Source organism: Nicotiana tabacum, chromosome 12, assembly GCF_000715075.1.
Source record: "Nicotiana tabacum cultivar K326 chromosome 12, ASM71507v2, whole genome shotgun sequence".
In the NCBI taxonomy this organism is placed as follows: Eukaryota; Viridiplantae; Streptophyta; class Magnoliopsida; order Solanales; family Solanaceae; genus Nicotiana; species Nicotiana tabacum.
This window is the reverse complement of record NC_134091.1, coordinates 104,705,471-104,724,407: the sequence shown is the minus strand read 5'-3', so window position 1 is coordinate 104,724,407 and position 18,937 is coordinate 104,705,471. Positions and strand designations below refer to the sequence as shown.

At 37.2% G+C, this 18,937-nt stretch overlaps 1 protein-coding gene across 3 annotated transcripts; it reads left to right on the top strand.

The window, feature by feature from the left end:
• Positions 1-790: 790 nt before the first annotated feature.
• LOC107787850 (transcriptional repressor ILP1) lies at positions 791-17,765 on the top strand. 3 transcript variants are annotated; one of them, XM_075226765.1, is made up of 6 exons: positions 791-1,229; positions 2,292-2,447; positions 14,194-14,861; positions 15,174-15,456; positions 15,548-15,825; positions 16,173-16,704. In XM_075226765.1, exons 1-6 carry the CDS (start codon positions 873-875, stop codon positions 16,414-16,416), a joined length of 1,986 nt encoding a protein of 661 aa, XP_075082866.1. In that variant the 5' UTR covers positions 791-872; the 3' UTR covers positions 16,417-16,704. The 3 variants fall into 3 exon arrangements, with proteins under 3 accessions (XP_075082866.1, XP_075082867.1, XP_075082868.1); XM_075226766.1 differs by lacking the exon at positions 16,173-16,704 and adding an exon at positions 17,455-17,765 and having other exon boundaries at positions 813-1,229; XM_075226767.1 differs by lacking the exon at positions 791-1,229 and adding an exon at positions 1,408-1,749.
• Positions 17,766-18,937: the final 1,172 nt, after the last annotated feature.

Below are 18,937 nucleotides of genomic sequence, written 5' to 3'. Positions count from 1 at the left end.
TATAGTATGATAGGATATGTAATAGGCGTAGTTAGTTTGGTAAATGGGTGGGTCAGATTAGACAAAGACAAGTCCAAAATGATAGTAAAAATGAATAAATTATTTGATCCGATCCATATTTAATACGAATCGAAAATAGATTAATCGACGGATAATATTATTTATGACTTGTTGAATATGATCACTTAAGAACTAGACTATCCCCAATTTAAGTCTTTACAAATATAAAAATAGTTATCCACTAGTTATTCATTTTACAAGTGAATTGATAAAGACTAATAACCTATTTGGCCAAGCTTCTCAAGAGGCCAACAATATTTTTTTTCCTCAAAAACACTTTTCCCCTACCTTGACGTGTTTGACCAAGCTTTTTTGGAAAAAAAATGCTTTTGGGAAGAAGCAGAAGCAGTTTCTGAGCAGCAGGAAAAAAATAGCATCTTCCCAAAAGTAGAATTAGAAGCAGTTTTGACTTTTTTTGTTACCAAAAATACTCTTAACAAAATATAATATATACCAAAATAACCGTTAAACCTAATATTTAGGATATTAATGTATAAATATTTCTTATTATATTTAGGATAACTTTCTAATATACAGTGACTTTATGGGTGAATGATTTTATACTTGTTGAATGATTTTTAATATATTTAACTTATATTAAAAGAATTAAGTATTTTTAAATTTTATTTTTATATTTTACTTAAATAAAATAAAAAGATTTAATTATTATCTGTAATAATAAATTTTTAAGATTATTTATTTATAATAGTAAGTGTTAAGTAAATATATTTATGTCTCAAAAGTGCTTTTACAGCAATCAAGCAAACACAAACATTTTTCAAAACCACTTTTGCTCAAAATAAGCTTGGCCAATGAAAGCGCGAAATTTCCGCCGCCGCGGCAGCAGCAACGATGGGCGCGGCAACGATGGCGGCGAAGACACCGCAGCTAAACGACCAAACACCGCCTCCGCCAGGCTCCTCAGCTTTGTAGACGAGTATCCCGTTAAGCGCTCCACTAATCCCTCCTCCGGTTCTGCAATGCCTTTTACGCGCCCCATAAAACCCTCCCCTGGAATCCGTTTTACCTCTGCACCTTCATCTGTCCCTTCCAATGTGGAACCCCAAACTGGTACTTACACAGCTTTGCCTAATTTGGATGCCATCTCGATTTCGCAGCAGGCTGAGCTTGTTAAGAAAAGCCTACTTGAGAAAATGAAAAGGCTAAAAGTACGTGTTCTCATTCATTCTGTTGAGTGTTCTGTACTTCTGTTCATTCGATCCATTTAGGTGAAATTAAAACTCTCTCTCCTTTTCTCTGCTAATAATTCCATCTCTTGTTCGATCGTTATTTAGGAGTAATTCTTTGTTTAGCTCCTTAAAAGAATGTGAATTTGTCTTCTTTTCTCAATTTCTTATTTTAGCTGGATCATTGACGTATTACCTCATATTAAGAAAGATATGGTCTGATCAAAGCGGATTTTAGCATGCATTTCGTTGAGCCAACTTGCTTGGGATTGAGGAATAATAGATTGATATTAGTTTTTATTGTGTGAAGATAACTGTGTACGCTCTTCGTGAATCATCTGTCATTTGACATCCCCTTGCCTTGACTAAACTAGAGTCAGCTTTTGTATCACTAGCTTTTTGTCATGCATTTGTTCACCGAGGTTCTCGTGATTAATAAGGTTAAGCAATGTCTGCTCTTCAAGAATCTTATGTCAGACATCCTCTTTGCCTTGACTATCAGGTTTGTGTCACTAGCTTTTTGTCATACATTTTTCACTTAGGTTCTTGTAATTTATAAGTTTAAGCAATGTCTGATATTTTCAAGATGAAACATTGATTATGTATTTTGTTCATGGATATGATGCTACTAATCAGATCATGTTTGCATTAACTTAGAACAAGTGGGAACTTGTTGTGCTTTACAAATTTGCTTTAGAAATTTAGGAACACAAATACTTGTGAAAAAAAATTAAAAATTCAGGGACTAAAATGCTGATATTTTTATGCATTAATGGAATAAATTAAGCTTGTATGATATAATTTTTTTAAATCCAGATAATGAAGTGTTTGATTCATGCTGCAATAGTTGTCTTTTTTCCCTAATTGATTTTGAAGGTTAAATAGTGGTTAGAGAAAATAGGTTAAGACACATAAACATGTGTAAGTTCAGCCGTTCAACTAGCAAACTGCCTATATGTGTTTGCCATAATAAAAAGTTGAACTATTGTAGCATAGTGTCTATTTAGATATTAACTCTGTTACCTTTTTTGCCTTTCTTGTCAGGAATCTGTTGCACCGTTGTGCAATACTGAAGAAAATCTATCTGCCTCTTTGTCAAATGTCAGTGCACTGGAACATTCTTTATCAGCTATTAATGAGGAGTGCATATTTATGGAAAAGCTTCGTGATCTTGTTTGTGGAATATGTGTGTGTTTGCAGGTATGTTTTACAATTTATGAATTGTTTATTCTGTATTCCAAGACCTTATTTATACTAATTACAAGATCAACTTTATGCTAGCAAAATAAAATTTTGAACACCTTTACTTGCTGAAATCTGCACCTTTTCCCCCTAAAAAACATCTCTTATTTCTTTCTTGCCAGATTGTCCAAATAATGCACTAAGGAATGAGCTTTCATATCTTCTTCAGTAGTTCAGTCTTTTCCATGCCCTGAACTTGTTATCTGATGAGTAGACCTTTGAAGTTCTGTGGCATATAACCAACATACCCCAAAAATATTAAGAAAAAACCAGACCCTCCAAGAAAGATAACAATGCATCAACAAACGATACCGATTCAGCATTTGAAGTTCTGTGGCATAACCCAGCATACCTCAAATATATATAAGTATATATATGTGTATATATATAAGAGGGGGAGAGACCCTCCAAAAAGATTACTGTAATATGGCCATTATTTTGTCAAATGGAGTCCATCTCACATAAGCATAAGTATCTTTGCAAAGTGTAGACTTTGTTGGCAATATTCTTTGGGACCCAAAAATATTGCATTGTGTGTTGGACATCATTTGCACAAGTTGTATCTCTTCTTTTACACCTAAGAGGTCAAGACTTTTTGCCTATAAAAGGGAAGGCCATTAGTTCATTTTAGACACACCAATAAGACTTGTCTTCAATTCTTGTTTCTTCCTTTCTTCTTTTATTAAGAGTGTTTTGTATGAGAGTTAGTGTTGGGAAGCACTTGTATAAACCCTTTCTTTGGAGTGATCTTGTGAGGTTATTCTCTTAGGGTATTTGGGATTAATTAGAGTGTTTACTCTAATTTTGTACTCTCTTTTGTACTCTTATTGTTATAGTAAATTGCTCCTCTCCGCTTGTGGACGTAGGTCACTTTGACCGAACCACGTTAAATTTGTGTCTTCTTTATCTACTTTAATTGTCGTTGTTATCAACTTCCATTGTCTTTGTTATTGTCATTATACCGTTGTTTGGCTAAATTCCGCACTACCCGGGTTCCCGATCCTAACAATTACAATGCATTAACATATGACTTACAGATTCAGCATCAGATTCACATAGAAAACATCTATTGCCACTATTGCACCCACTGCTCTGTAGATCAAGTGTCAAGACAAACTCCATGTGCTGCCAACCGCTCAAAGCATGTAACTTTAATTGGTGCCTTGGTTTTCTGAAGCATCTTCTGAGGCCAAACAAATTTAGCTTCTTCGGCTTTTCTCTGTATAGTAAATGAGAAAGACCAATTAACATATCGCCGCTTTGCCTTTCGTAAGTAATAATCTAGATATTCACTTGCTGCTAAAGCTGCATCAAACATTTGTCTTCCTTTGATTAAGGCAGTTTGATTATCAGCCACCAATCTATCCATCACCCTTTTCAATCATTCAGTGAACATATTGGCAATACTTTTATTAACACTACCAGTAAATTGATAGGCCTGAAGTCTTTGACATTTACAATTCCTTTCTTTTTGGGAATCAGGGCTATAAACATTTACTTATTAAAAAAGGGCTATAAAAGTTGCATTAAAGCTTTTCCAAAAGTTCCTTCTTCATAGAAAATCCTAGTCTTCAAGTGTTCCTTCACAATGAACATCCCAAAAGAGGTCGTATTAAAATCGTCCGGACCCAGAGCCTTGTCACCATCAAACATTTGGATGACTTCACTGACTTCTTCCATAAATGGTGTTTGCAATCCACTGTCTTCCTCATCCCGAGCAGCCAGCCTGTTCACAGCACCAAAAAGGTATCGACTTCTCCTACTCAGAAAGTAAACTAAAGGTAGTAATGAACATTATGGTCTTCTGAAGTTCTGCCATTTGTTTCTAGCATGTCGATATAACTGTATTTCTATCTTTTGTGGGAATTGGACATTATGTGGAGAATCTAGTATCCCTGTCTCCTTGCTTAATCTATAGGCACTTAAATTTTTGTCTCAGAGACACCTCCGCATCATTTACAATCTCCTCCAACTCTTTTAACAATGTAGACTTTTCTTCATTTAAGATGGAATTCCTGGCTTTTTGATGCAACAAGAGATCAATTTCTTCAACTCATTTCAGTGCTTGTCTTATCCTCTAGCCTCCCAAAAACATCGGTTTAATTATCTTCCTTCAACAGTTTTAGTTTTTTCGCAAGCACCAGATTTATACTGCCATGTATATTACATCCCTTCCCTTTCCCCAATCTTTACATTCAAGTAAATTTGGGAAGTGAGTAGACATGATCCTCGGCATCACTCTCTGTTTAATATTCTTGAAAAACAGAAAAACTCATCCCATTCAGTAGAGACCAAGAACCTCTTTATTCTAGAGGGTACCCTCTCATTGTTGCCTCTAAACCATGTCTATCGACCACCATGAAGGGGGTGGTCAATGAGGAGAGGTCATATATGAATCTGGAATATTCTTTCTTTGATCTTGCATTTTTGTACTTGCTGGTTCTCTCATCCTTAAATCTTGTAATGTTGAAGTTTCCTCCAATTGCCCAAGTAAGTACGTCCAAATCTCTTATAGCTTGTAGCTCCTACCATAATTCTTTTTCTTTTGAAAATGGTAACAAATTTTATAAATGAGTAAAATATTTACAAGAGATTGTGTGAACCACAATCAGAACCCAAAAGAACTTAGACCCCCTAGCCTATTCTGTTCGATTACATTTCTTCTAGCAGATCTAGTAATGAATGTACATCCTCCCTTTAGCTCTCTTTGCACCAAAAATGAAATAACAAAAATTGATCTAAATTTTAAGTTTTGGGGGTATAGATTCAGGAGGGATAAGGGTGGTGGGGATTCGAGTAAAAATAATTCAAATATCTAAAAAAATAGAGCCATTAAAATATGCCTAAGTTATGGTGGATTATTTGGAAGGAAAGTAATGCACGAGTTCATTAGAGCAAGTTTGAATATGTATTTGTTATCTATATTATTATAAAAGCATGAATACAATGTTGGTTTACAAAAATAACCTTATAATATTGAGCATAATAACGCATAATAAAAGGACATAAGCGGAATTCTAGATATTAGCCTTATAATCCTATTAGTTTTATGACATAATACTACACGTTAGGAATCCTACATGATTACCTTTAGGAATCCTATTAGTATAATTACTTTCCGGCTGTCTAATTCATATAAAATTGAACAAGTAAATATCTTTAGTCATGTAATCCTATTACTTTTAGGATATACTTCTTAAAAATTCCTATTACTAATTTAATTTGATAACGTATTATAATGTCCTATTACTAATTTAATTTGAGAATGTATTATATTGTCCAAATCTATTTAGAAAAAAAGAGAGCCTATATTATTATAAAAGCATAAATACAATATTAATATACCAAAATAGCCATAAAATATTAAATGGAAGAACTAATAGGGAAAGGGCATAACTGCAATAACTTATTTTTTGGACTACAATACCTTGTGTGCTAATTTTTAATATTTAAGATTTTAAAATTAATAAAATTTGTCTATTAAATTCTTATTAAAAATATGTAGAAATGTTTAATAAAATCATTTCAGAATCCTCCGTATTGGCAATACATTACCACTCCATAATGTCTAATACCGGGACTGCATAGAGAGTTGAAATTGAGAAAAAAATACCCCCACGATAATATATTTTTATATTATATTTGAATTATTTTCCTACTCAAATACAACAACAACAACATACCAGTAGGAATACTACCCAATATTATTCCTACTCAAATAATATTATTTTATTAATTTTTCGTGTAATTTTAAAAAATACTCAATTATTAAACAACTAAGAAAATATTTAAGAATATAAATGTGTGATAAAGAGAAAAAAATGGTAAATAAGAGTCAATACCACTAATGATTCTATAAACATAAAGATTTAAAAGTGGAATGTCATATCATTCTTTTACTCTTTGAAAATAAAATTTATGATGGATAAAATTATAATTAAGATTAAATATTCAAAACAAGAGATGAACTAATATTAAGATCTGAATCAACATAGAATAAATTATTTTTTATGTTAAAATCAAATAATTATTCCATAAAAAAAACGTTAGAACACAAAGTAAAAAGGTTAATATATTATTAAGAATCAAAATGCTATACAAGTGTCTGAGGAAGCACAATCAAAGCTAAATCCTAAACAAGAACAAGCTTTCAAAACTATATTATAAAGAGTGGACTCTGCTATAACAAGATTATTCTTTGTAGATGCCTTTGGCGGAATCGAAATAATATTTCTATGTCACGCATTATTTGCAAATATCATATCAAAAGGCATGACACTGTTAGCAATAATAGCAAGTGGTGTACCAACAACGATTTTATTGTGAGGCCACCCACTTTTTTTTTGTTGATAATGGTAACAAATTTTATAAAAGAGGTAAGGCCACCCACTTTAGATTTGATATTCCTCTTCGAACAACTTAAATAACCTTCACAAATATATCAAAGCAGAGCAATGGTGCTAAATTTATGAGGAAAGCAAAATTGATAATATGGGATGAAGCACTTATAGCTAAGTGTCAAACGAAGTTCTAGAGATATATTGGAATTAATGAACCGTTTGGTGAAAACTTAATGGTTTTGGAGGTAATTTATGTCAAGTACTACGTAGTTCCAAAATCAATAAAAGCAGAGACTGTAAAAGCTAGTTTGCCAAAGTTATACTTCTGGCATCAAATGAAAAAGATTCAACTAACAAGAAATATAAAGTAAGAACAGATCCAGTAGTTAGTGTCTTCTTGATTCATGTCGGAAACGAATAAGAGCATCCAATAAAAGATGATTTGGTTCTTCCTGAACAAGACTGCAGCTTTTAGTCGTTTGCATGAGGAACTCGAGGGCCGAGCTGAGGATAAGAGGTTGTTCAGGTTAGTCAAGGCGCGAGAAAGGAAGGCGCGGGACTTGGACCAAGTGAAGTGCATCAAGGACGAAAAAAGTAGAGTTTTGTTGGATGAGGGGCTTATCCGTCGGAGATGGAAGACCTACTTCCATAGTCTCTTGAACGAGGAGGGGGACAGGAGCATTGTAGCCATCTATACCGCTCCCTATTCCTCCTCTTCACCTCCTCGTCCGTGCTCTCCAGAAGCTTCAGATATACCGCTTTCTTGGCGTCTACCTTGCCTTGAACCTCACTACCCTACCACCAATGGTTCTATGCTATTAATAGATGATGATGCACATAGCTTAAATTCATTAGGGAGTAACTTATCGAAAAGAACCAATCAAAGTTTAAGAGAGAACCATTCTATTTTAACTGTAATACATACAAATAAAAATACACATACCCTCACTCACAGTAGAGGTTGAAAAGAGAGGAAGAAGAAGGAGAAAGAAAATGAAAGAGAGGAGATAAATGCAATTTTTGTTGGCTTGGAATTCTTTGGGAGGTTTGGGAGAGGTTCTTCAATGGAGGTTGAAAGGAGAGGAAGAGAAAAGAAAATGAAGGGGAGAAAAAAAAATTAAAAATATAAAACTAAAATAAGGGGCCGGGGAGGGGTATAACTATCCCACTTCGTATAGTTCAGGGACAGTTTTTGACCCTTCCTAGAAAAAAGGGGGGGTGGGGTGGGGTGGGCCATGTGGATTTTAAAAAAGAGAAAAATATTTTTTTCGAAATACAAAAATTCGGAAATTGCGTCCGTCAGTGAATAGGGTACCCTTTAGGTCACGGCAGGGGCACAAATGATGCCAACTTTTAGCGGAGGTCCTATTTCAAATAGTCGAGTTGATCTAAATGCCTCCATCTCCTGCATATTTTGCCTTTACCCTCCTAGGCCAATCTCAAACACTCGCAAAACCGAAGATATTTAAACTTTCAAAACTGTTCCTCTGTTCAATGACTTCAAATTAGTTATCTTCTATCTCTCTGATTTCAAAGGACTTTTCCCCTGTCAGGAAGAAATGCACTTCTTGCCATCCTATCGTCTTATTCTTGCCTCTCTTTCTCATATGTCGTAACCTGTGACTAGGTTTAAGTTACTCAGCTATTGCAGCAAAACTAATAGATGCTAAGGATTAGGCAATAAAAGGCCGGTAGATAAGAAAATCATGGGAAAAGGAAAGCACAGAAAACAGTAGGAAAGAAGAGATTAGCAGGAGAAAATTTAGTGATGATCAAGACAGTCGAAGAGTAATCAGGAAGTTTGTGGGAAGTTAGATTACGATAAGTAATGCCGGAGAAGGCGCACTAAGGGGAAGGCACACTTCCCAAGAGAGTCCATCCTAGCCCCAACGTGGTCAGGTAGGTTATTAGTCCCTTGTTTACCTAGCGTAATGTCAGTGTTGGTTTTAAGTAACAAAAAATGAGATAGCTATGTTAAATGTTTATACTTAATAGCTTATAGAATGGAGTAATACAGATGTTATTATGCGTTTTTACATATGGAAGCTTCTCTCTTTACTGTTTAGTTTGTAGCAATAACGTATATAATGATGTAAATGCCATGTTTGACTTTCTCAATTCATCAACATAATTTTGTAATGAATCAGTATTTTTGTTGTAGCCTCTCCACCCAGCATTTTCTTATTGCTGGGCTTCATTAAATAGTTAAGACTTTTACTTAGTTTAAAAAGAAAGAAACTAATAACATAGCGGCAGGGGATATTTTCCTTTAGGTAGATAACAAAAAATATACGTGAAGGACATATATAAACAACTAAATCTGTTTCGTTTGTGTTAGTTTACAGCATGTATATAATGTAGTATTGTCCCACATTGGTAGAAGAGTAGTATGTCCTTGTATAGTATAGCTATAAATAAGGACCTCTTGTATTGTATTGTTCATCTAATATCAATAACATATTTTCTCCCGTGCCTTCTCACATGGTATCAGAGCAATTGTGAGAGACTTGTCGCTGTGCATAAATTCCAGCGATTCCGGGAAAGAGAAATCAGTACTTTTTTAAGGCTGTTTTCTATCTGCTTCATTTCTGTCAGTGTTGTGCAAAATCCAACACTACCACAAGAGTCGTCACTGTCCGGCGACCAAACCCCAGTGAAAAACTCCGGCAGCAGCCTCCTCACGCGCCTCCACGCGCCACCAGAAGCTCACGCGCGTGAGTTCACGCGCCGGCGCGTACGACCACTTCCGGCCATTTTTTTGAAAATTTTCCTTCAGAACAGTTGGGTCGCCTGGTAATTCCGGTCCTACTCCTACTGTTTTCATTTCATTCCGACAACTTCGAGTTTTTTCCGGCAGCTACAGTACTATTCCGACAGCTACAGTAGATTCCGGCAGCTATAGTAGATTCCGGCAGCTACAGTATTTCAGTATTCTGTTTCTGTGTTTCCGTACACCGTTTCAGTGGATTACAGTTGATTCTTTCTCCTATTTGGTAATAATTTGCAACAATGTCTTTGGGATTTGATGCTTTTGGGTCTAGAAACATGAGTTCTGGAAACTCTAGTGCTATTATTACCTCGGAACCTTTAATGAGAGGTTCAAACTACTTAGCTTGGGCTTCATCTGTCGAGTTATGGTGTAGAGGTCAAGGTGTTCAAGATCATCTAATCAAACAGTCTAGCGATGGAGATGAAAATGCAATAGCACTTTGGGCAAAAATCGATGCTCAATTATGTAGCATCTTGTGGCGATCTATTGATTCCAAGTTGATGCCCTTGTTTCGTCCATTCCAGACATGTTATTTGGTTTGGGCAAAGGCACGCACCTTATACACTAATGACATATCTCGCTTCTATGATGTGATATCACGGATGACAAACTTAAAGAAGCAGGAATTGGATATGTCTACTTACTTGGGTCAAGTACAGGCAGTCATGGAGGAATTTGAGAAGTTGATGCCAGTTTCTGCTAGTGTGGAAAAACAACAAGAGCAGCGACAGAAGATGTTTCTCGTTCTTACCCTCGCTGGACTTCCTAATGATCTTGATTCAGTACGCGACCAGATTTTGGCTAGTCCGACTATCCCGACAGTTGATGAATTATTCTCTCGATTACTCCGCCTTGCTGCAGCACCAAGTCCACCAGTGATCTCATCACAGATACTTGATTCCTCTGTTCTTGCATCTCAGACAATGGATGTTCGGGCATCTCAAACTATGGAGCATAGACGAGGAGGTCGTTTTGGAAGATCTAGACCGAAGTGTTCTTATTGTCACAAACTTGGACACACTCGTGAAATGTGCTATTCCTTACATGGTCGTCCACCCAAAAATGCTTACATTGCGCAGACCGAGACTCCAGGTAACCAGGGATTTTCTTTATCTAAAGAAGAATATAATGAGCTCCTTCAGTATCGAGCAAGTAAGCAGACATCTCCACAAGTAGCCTCAGTTGCTCAGACTGATACTTCTGTTACTGGTAATTCTTTTGCTTGTGTTTCCTAGTCTAGCACTCTTGGCCCATGAGTCATGGACTCAGGCGCTTCTGATCATCTCTGGTAATATATCACTTTAAAAATAAATGTATATTCATAGTCTCTTCCCACTGTTACTTTAGCCAATGGATGTCAAACAAGGCAAAAGGAGTTGGACAAGCTAATCTCTTGTGTTCTATCACCCTAGATTCCGTTCTTTATGTGCTGTCCTTTTAGTCTTGCATCTGTTAGTCGTTTGACTCGTGCCCTCCATTGTGGTATATATTTTATTGACGATTCTTTTATTATGCAGGACCGCAGTACGGGACAGACAATTGGTACAGGACGTGAATCAGAAGGCCTTTACTACCTTAACTCACTCAGTCCTTCCACAACATGTCTAGTTACAGATCCTCCAGATCTAATCCACAGACGTTTAGGACATCCGAGTTTATCCAAACTTCAGAAGATGGTGCCTAGTTTATCTAGTTTGTCTACATTAGATTGTGAGTCGTGTCAACTTAGGAAACATACCCGAGCCTCCTTTTCGCGTAGTGTTGAGAGTCATGCAGAGTGTGTCTTCTCCTTAGTTCATTCTGATATATGAGGTCCTAGTAGAGTCAGTTCATCCTTGGGATTTCGCTATTTTGTTAGTTTCATTGATGATTATTCAAGATGTACTTGGCTTTTCTTAATGAAAGATCGTTCTGAGTTATTTTCTATATTCCAGAGTTTCTGTGCTGAAATAAAAAACCAATTTGGTGTTTCTATTCGCATTTTTCGCAGTGATAATGCCTTAGAATATTTATCTTCTCAATTTCAGCAGTTTATGACTTCTCAAGGAATTATTCATCAGACATTTTGTCCTTATACCCCTCAGCAAAATGGGGTTGCTGAGAGAAAGAATAGGCACCTTATTGAGACTGCTCGCACACTTCTAATTGAATCTCGTGTTCCGTTGCATTTTTGGGGCGATGCAGTTCTCACAACTTGTTATTTGATTAATCGGATGCCTTCATCTCCCATCAAGAATCAGATTCCGCATTCAGTATTGTTTCCCCAGTCATCCTTATACTCTCTTCCACCTTGTGTTTTTGGGAGCACGTGTTTTGTTCATAACTTAGCCCCTAGGAAAGATAAGTTAGCTCCTCGTGCTCTCAAATGTGTCTTCCTTGGTTATTCTCGTGTTCAGAAGGGATATCGTTGTTATTCTCTAGATCTTCGTAGGTACCTTATGTCAGCTGACGTCACATTTTTTGAGTATAAACCTTTCTTTACCTCTGCTGACCACCATGATATATCTGAGGTCTTACCTATACCGACCTTTGAGGAGTTTACTATAGCTCCTCCTCCACCTTCGACCACAGAGGTTTCATCCATACCAACCGTTGAGGAGTCTAGTGTTGTTCCCCCTAGTTCCCCAGCCACAGGAACACCACTCTTGACTTATCATCGTCGTTTGCGTCTTCCATCAGGCCCAACTGGTTCTCGTCCTGCACCTGACCCTGCTCCTGCTGCGAACCCTGCTCCTAGTACACCGATTGCACTTCGGAAAGGTATACAGACCACACTTAACCCTAATCCTCATTATGTCGGTTTGAGCTATCATCGTCTGTCATCTGCTTTACATACAAGTGGTACTTGGGAGCTTGTTCCTCTTCCCTCAGGTAAATCTACTGTTGGTTGTCGTTGGGTTTATGCGGTCAAAGTTGGTCCCGATGGACAGATTGATCGACTTAAGGCCCGTCTTGTTGCCAAAGGATATACTAAGATATTTGGGCTCGATTACAGTGATACCTTCTCTCCCGTGGCTAAAGTGGCTTCAGTCCGCCTTTTTCTATCCATGGCTGCGGTTCGTCATTGGCCCCTCTATCAGCTGGACATTAAAAATGCCTTTCTTCACGGTGATCTTGAGGATGAGGTTTATATGGAGCAACCACCTGGTTTTGTTGCTCAGGGGGAGTCTCGTGGCCTTGTATGTCGCTTGCGTCGGTCACTTTATGGTCTAAAGCAGTCTCCTCGAGCCTGGTTTGGTAAGTTCAGCACGGTTATCCAGGAGTTTGGCATGATTCGTAGTGAAGCTGATCACTCTGTGTTTTATCGGCACTCTGCTTCAAGTCTCTGTATTTATCTGGTAGTCTATGTTAATGATATTGTTATTACTGGCAATGATCAGGATGGTATTACCAATCTGAAGCAGCATCTCTTCCAGCACTTCCAAACTAAGGATCTAGGCAGATTGGAGTACTTTCTAGGTATTGAGGTTGCCCAGTCTAGCTCAGGTATTGTTATTTCTCAAAGAAAATATGCTTTAGACATTCTTGAGGAGACGGGGATGATAGGTTGCAGACCTGTTGACACTCCGATGGATTCGAATTCTAAACTTATGCCAGGACAGGGGGAGCCGCTTAGCGATCCTGCAAGCTATAGGCGGCTGGTTGGAAAATTAAATTATCTCACAGTGACTAGACCCGACATTTCTTATCCTGTGAGTGTTGTAAGTCAGTTTATGAATTCTCCCTGTGATAGTCATTGGGATGCAGTTGTTCGCATTATTCGATATATAAAATCGGCTCCAGGCAAAGGGTTACTCTTTGAGGATCGAGGTCATGAGCAGATCATTGGATACTCAGATGCTGATTGGGCAGGATCACCTTCTGATAGACGTTCTACGTCTGGATATTGTGTTTTAGTAGGAGGAAATTTGGTGTCCTGGAAGAGCAAGAAACAGAATGTAGTTGCTCGGTCTAGTGCAGAAGCAGAATATCGAGCAATGGCTATGGCAACATGTGAGCTAGTCTGGACCAAACAATTGCTCAAGGAGTTGAAATTTGGTGAAATCAGTCGGATGGAACTTGTGTGCGATAATCAAGCTGCCCTTCATATTGCATCAAATCCGGTGTTCCATGAGAGAACTAAACACATTGAGATTGATTGTCACTTCGTCAGAGAAAAGATACTTTCAGGAGAGATTGCTAAAAAGTTTGTGAGGTCGAATGATCAACTTGCAGATATTTTCACCAAGTCTCTCACTGGTCCTCGTATTGGTTATATATGTAACAAGCTCGGTACATATGATTTGTATGCACCTGCTTGAGGGGGAGTGTTAGTTTACAGCATGTATATAATGTAGTATTGTCCCACATTGGTAGAAGAGTAGTATGTCCTTGTATAGTATAGCTATAAATAAGGACCTCTTGTATTGTATTGTTCATCTAATATCAATAACATATTTTCTCCCGTGCCTTCTCACAGTTTGAACCTTGAATGAAAGCATGTCATAATTTCTTGTTGTTCTTGGGTTTTCCAAATTATTTGCAATTCAAAATCTTCTAAAGCGAGATGCCTTGATTGTATGTGCTAATTGTTCAGTGACTTTATTCCTTACAGCATAAAGCTCCTTGCATTGAGGAACTTGAGGATAAGATGCAGAAGCTTCACAAAGAACGAGCAGCAGCCATCTTAGAAAGGAGAGCTGCCGATAGTGATGATGACATGAAGGAACTAGTAGCTGCTATAAGTGCTGCAAATCAAGTTCTAAGTAAAGGAGGTGGTGATGCAGAAACAATAAAAGCTGTGGCAGCTGCTGCTCTGGCTCTAAGAGCAGCTGTGAGGGAAGGAGGGGATTTTCCAGTCGAGCTAGATGAATTCAGTAGAGATGGGAATATGCAGAATCAGATGGATGTGAGCAGAAGGGCAAACGCCCGAGAACGCAGGAGAGCAAGAAATGATGTTATGAGAATGCCAGCTATAGGATCCTATCCGCCAATAGAAGGAGAATTAGACACTGATGAAAGTGACACCGAGAGCAATGCGTATCGGTCTCAGCATGATCAATTGCTTCACTCTACTAAACAGATTTTTGGTGATAAACATGAATACTCTGAATTTTCCGTAGTTGTGAGAAAGTTTTATAGATGGAAGAAAGATTATACTTCAAGCTATCGTGATGCACATGTGTCCGTTTGTATACCTGCTATTTTCTCACCCTATGTGAGGCTGGAGCTTCTGAAGTGGGATCCTCTACATGAAAATGCAAATTTCATGAATGTGAAATGGTAAGTGCATTTCCTCTCAAATTTTGTAAATACTAGACTCAGGGGTTGTGAGAGGAAACTTTTCCTTGTCCGACTGGGAGACTTCCTTTTTGGGACCTAGAAGTTCGTAGCACTATAATTGATATGTATGAAATATTCAAATACGAAAAGATGTCGTTGAGACATATATTCACTTCTATACAAATTTTTCATGTCTCTCACACCATCTTGGTAAGGAACTTTTGACTTGTAAAAAGATTCTAATATGTAAAATATACATATATACATGCTCTTTTAAGATTTAACTTTGAACTATATTTTGTGTCATTCCAGGTATACTTTGCTTCGTAAGTATGGACTCTCTACAGATGAAAATCCAAATAGCTTTGATGACGCTGATGCCAATCCTGTTCAATTGGTGGTGAAACTTGCAATGGCCATTCTACATAACCGGTTAGCTCAGTGCTGGGATGTGTTTAGCACCCGTGAGACACAGTGTGCTGTATCTGCCATAAATCTGTTGTTAAGAAGACGTCTTCCGTCCACTGACCCTTCATACACTGATCTAGTTAACACGGTTCATGAGCGTCTAGATAAGGCTGTTGCTAATTTGACGGTCTCTTTCTTAGATCATTACAAACGTCTGGAAATCTTTACTTCATTTAGTTTCAGACAAATGGTCTGAAACTAAGTATTGGTCTTTGCAGGTCCTTGTGTTGGACTCACTTGTAACGGAAGCTGTACCTGATGCAGCACGAGTCGCTGCATATAGGTTTGGAATGTCTCTTCGCTTGATGTCTAATATATGCTTGTTCCATAACGGTGGGATTCTTGCCATGGCTGTCATAGAAGAACTTGCTCTTGATAAACTCTTATGTGGGAAGATTCTTCCTTATCTTCGAGGCATCCAAGCAAACATTCACGATGCTATTATGAGAACTGAGAAAGTTGTTTCATTAACTGGTATTTTCGCAGGGGATCACAGGTATTGTTTATTTAAGTAGGTCATTGTTAACCCTTTTGTTTTCTTTACCTACAGATTGTCTTTAGTAATGGTATATGATGCTTTCAAGGTTGCTACATATATGAACAGCTGTCTACTTTAATTTATTATTAGCAAGTTCTATATCTTTCCAAGAGGGCTTCTCTTATGAACACGTGATATGTTCATAAGTTCATTAGACTATTTATTTGAGAATGAGAATGTATGTTTAGACTCTTTGCTGTACATATTTAGAATCTCCTTTAGTGCAAAAGTGTGTTCTATTAAAAAACTTCTGTTGTTTGACTTGTTGTACGTATGGATATTGTTTTCGTGGTCCCTTTTTGTAGTCGAAAGTTACAGCCTCTGGTGGATTACGTGCTAGAACTCGAAAAAGGGCTTAAGGAAAAGCATTGTTCGTTTGGTCAAGAGATTTGGACTCATTTCGACGGTTTTTCTGCTGATAAGAGCGGTAAAGAGTTAGTTACTGCAAAATCTCTTCCTTATTTGCACAAGATGCTACGAGCTCTCAAGGAAGATGATCATGCTAAGGAAATGAGCAGACCATATTTTGAGACAGATGATCCGTTTTGATACCCTTTTTTCTTGGTGGTGTCAAAATGACCCTTTGCTTTATTTCTTTGGGCGTTTTATCAGTTTATACCTAGTTAAAATCTTTTGCACAGTGTTAATATCCTACATAATTGAGGCAGTGAAGGAGTCCTGTGTGCTGTACAGGGGAGAGTTGTAACCACTCGTATATCAGCTAGTCATTAACAATTTTTTCTGTGTCGTGAGCATTTGTCATTTGACCAATTGGCTGGTCCTGGTCATATATAACGGAGTGGCTTATATTTGAATGTTTGAATTTGGTTGGATTGACATCTTTTTGTTTGGGCTTAAAAACTATTGGTATTTAATGTCTGAGTAATCTATAGAAAATGGAAAAGAAGGTGCTAGCAAAGATTAAGGACCCGTTTGGCCATAGATTTTGCCACATTTTGGCCAAATTCCAAATCCCAATAGCTGGTTTTGGGCCAAAATATCACTATTATATTTTTTAAAAATTGCCCGAAACTTTATATTTTATAAAAGAGCCCACCATTTATTATTTTGTAACGATGTTGCTTCGTCTTCTCGGTCATCTGATAGTGTATCATGTAGTTTCAAGAGGTTGTGAGTTCGAGTCATCCCAAGAGCAAGGTGGGGAGTTCTTGGAGGGAAGGAGCCGAGGGTCTATCGGAAACAGCCTCTCTACCCCAGGGTAGGGGTAAGGTCTGCGTACACACTATCCTCCCCAGACCCTACTAGTGGGATTATACTGGGTTGTTGTAGTTTATTATAAAAATAATAATTTTGTATCAAATTTATTTATGTTCAGGACTATGGTTTGCGATAATATAATGAATGTTATTGATAATGGTACTGTTAGGTATTTGTGATAGTTTTTAGAATTTGTGAGTATAAGTCATGTTTCATGTTTTTCCAAATTAAACTTCACCCAAAACAGATGTCCAAACACATTTTCATCTTCAAACCAAACTTCACCAAAATCAGATTTTTCAGAATAAATTTGAGAATTTATGGCCAGTTGTGTTTAGTTTTGACATGTGATGATTACACTTGTACCAGGAACTCTTTAGTTTGTGACAACTGGTGGTGAGAAATGCAACGGCTACTACAAATTCCAAGCTAGTCAGGTGGGGCCGGTTAGTTCGTGACAGTGGGTATTAGCATTTCAGAAAAAGATTTGGCGTGTACAAGTCCTTTGTATGCTATTATTAATAAGGTCATTTTGAGATGGCCGCTGGTAATTCGTTAATTTGCCTAACATCGAGTTTGAAATAGATGAGCAGTTCTCCTAACGATGTCATCGGTTATATTTATTTTTTCTATTTTTACTTTGACACCACCCGTTAAAGTTTATTATTGACTTTATCTAGGATATATTGGTAATCTAAACTTTCTGCGTTTTACATTGTGAGGCAATCGTAAAGCACCTTGGGGCAACATGTGGGGCTCCTGTCTCATCATTTGACTGTTACGAAGGTTATCACTTCTGTTCAATATATAATGATGGAAGTCAGCTATGGCTGATTAATCCTATATGGTTATTGATCAAAGTATCAATAAGTTATACCCATACAAAGAATTAGAGATAGAACAAAACATCCAAAATCCTCTATATCCATTATGCATTATTAATAATTTTGTACTGAGATGCTTCATATAATTGAACTATTCTGCATTGACCACCGTAGCCCACCTCCTTTCTCTTGTTGTTCTTTTCCCCATATTACTTTGTTGGCTGAGAAAATACAAAATACCTTTATGTGTTCTGTAATTTTCCAAATTAAACGAACAACACTCGCACACAGTTTTGAACACCTTGCATTTTAACTCTTGAGATGTGATTGGGATAGTTAAGTAGAAGCAAAGTTTGCAAGCTTAAAAAGACTAATAGAGGTTGGACATTTTTTTTTGATAAGATAAGATTTTGTTAATACGCAGTTTCAAGAAAATACTGCAGAAAAGAAAAAGAAAACAGAGCTAGACTTGGTACATCAGATCTCTATAAATTCTAACAAGTCTAGCACATCATGGACTAAAAACACAGTTCCCATTCTCCCAATAGTTCAAATTTTGAAGGCATCTAAATTTCAGAACTTGAAGTGCTCCTTTAGGCCATTAAAACATCTCCTATTTCTCTCCCTCCAAATTGTCCATGCAATGCACACTGGAATAGTAATCCAGATCTTTTTCTTGCACTTCCCAACGTAGATTGATTTCCAACACCCTAACAAACCTCTGAAGTTCTCAGGCATAAAACCTTGAACACCAAAAATAGCCACAAACATGGTTCAAAGAAGAACAACAGATTCGCATTGCCAGAAGCTCTCACATAGATAGTATCTGCTACACATATTAGAGCCTCTCGTCCTCAAATTATCTTGAGTCAATCATGCTTCATGAGCCACCATCCAACCAAAGCAGGCCACTTTAGTTGGTGCAACTGTCTTCCAAATCTCCAAGGTCAATTAGTTCCCAGCTTTGAATCAATTTTTATGAGTTCTCTGTGGTAAGACTTCACAGTGAGCACTCCATTCATAGTAAC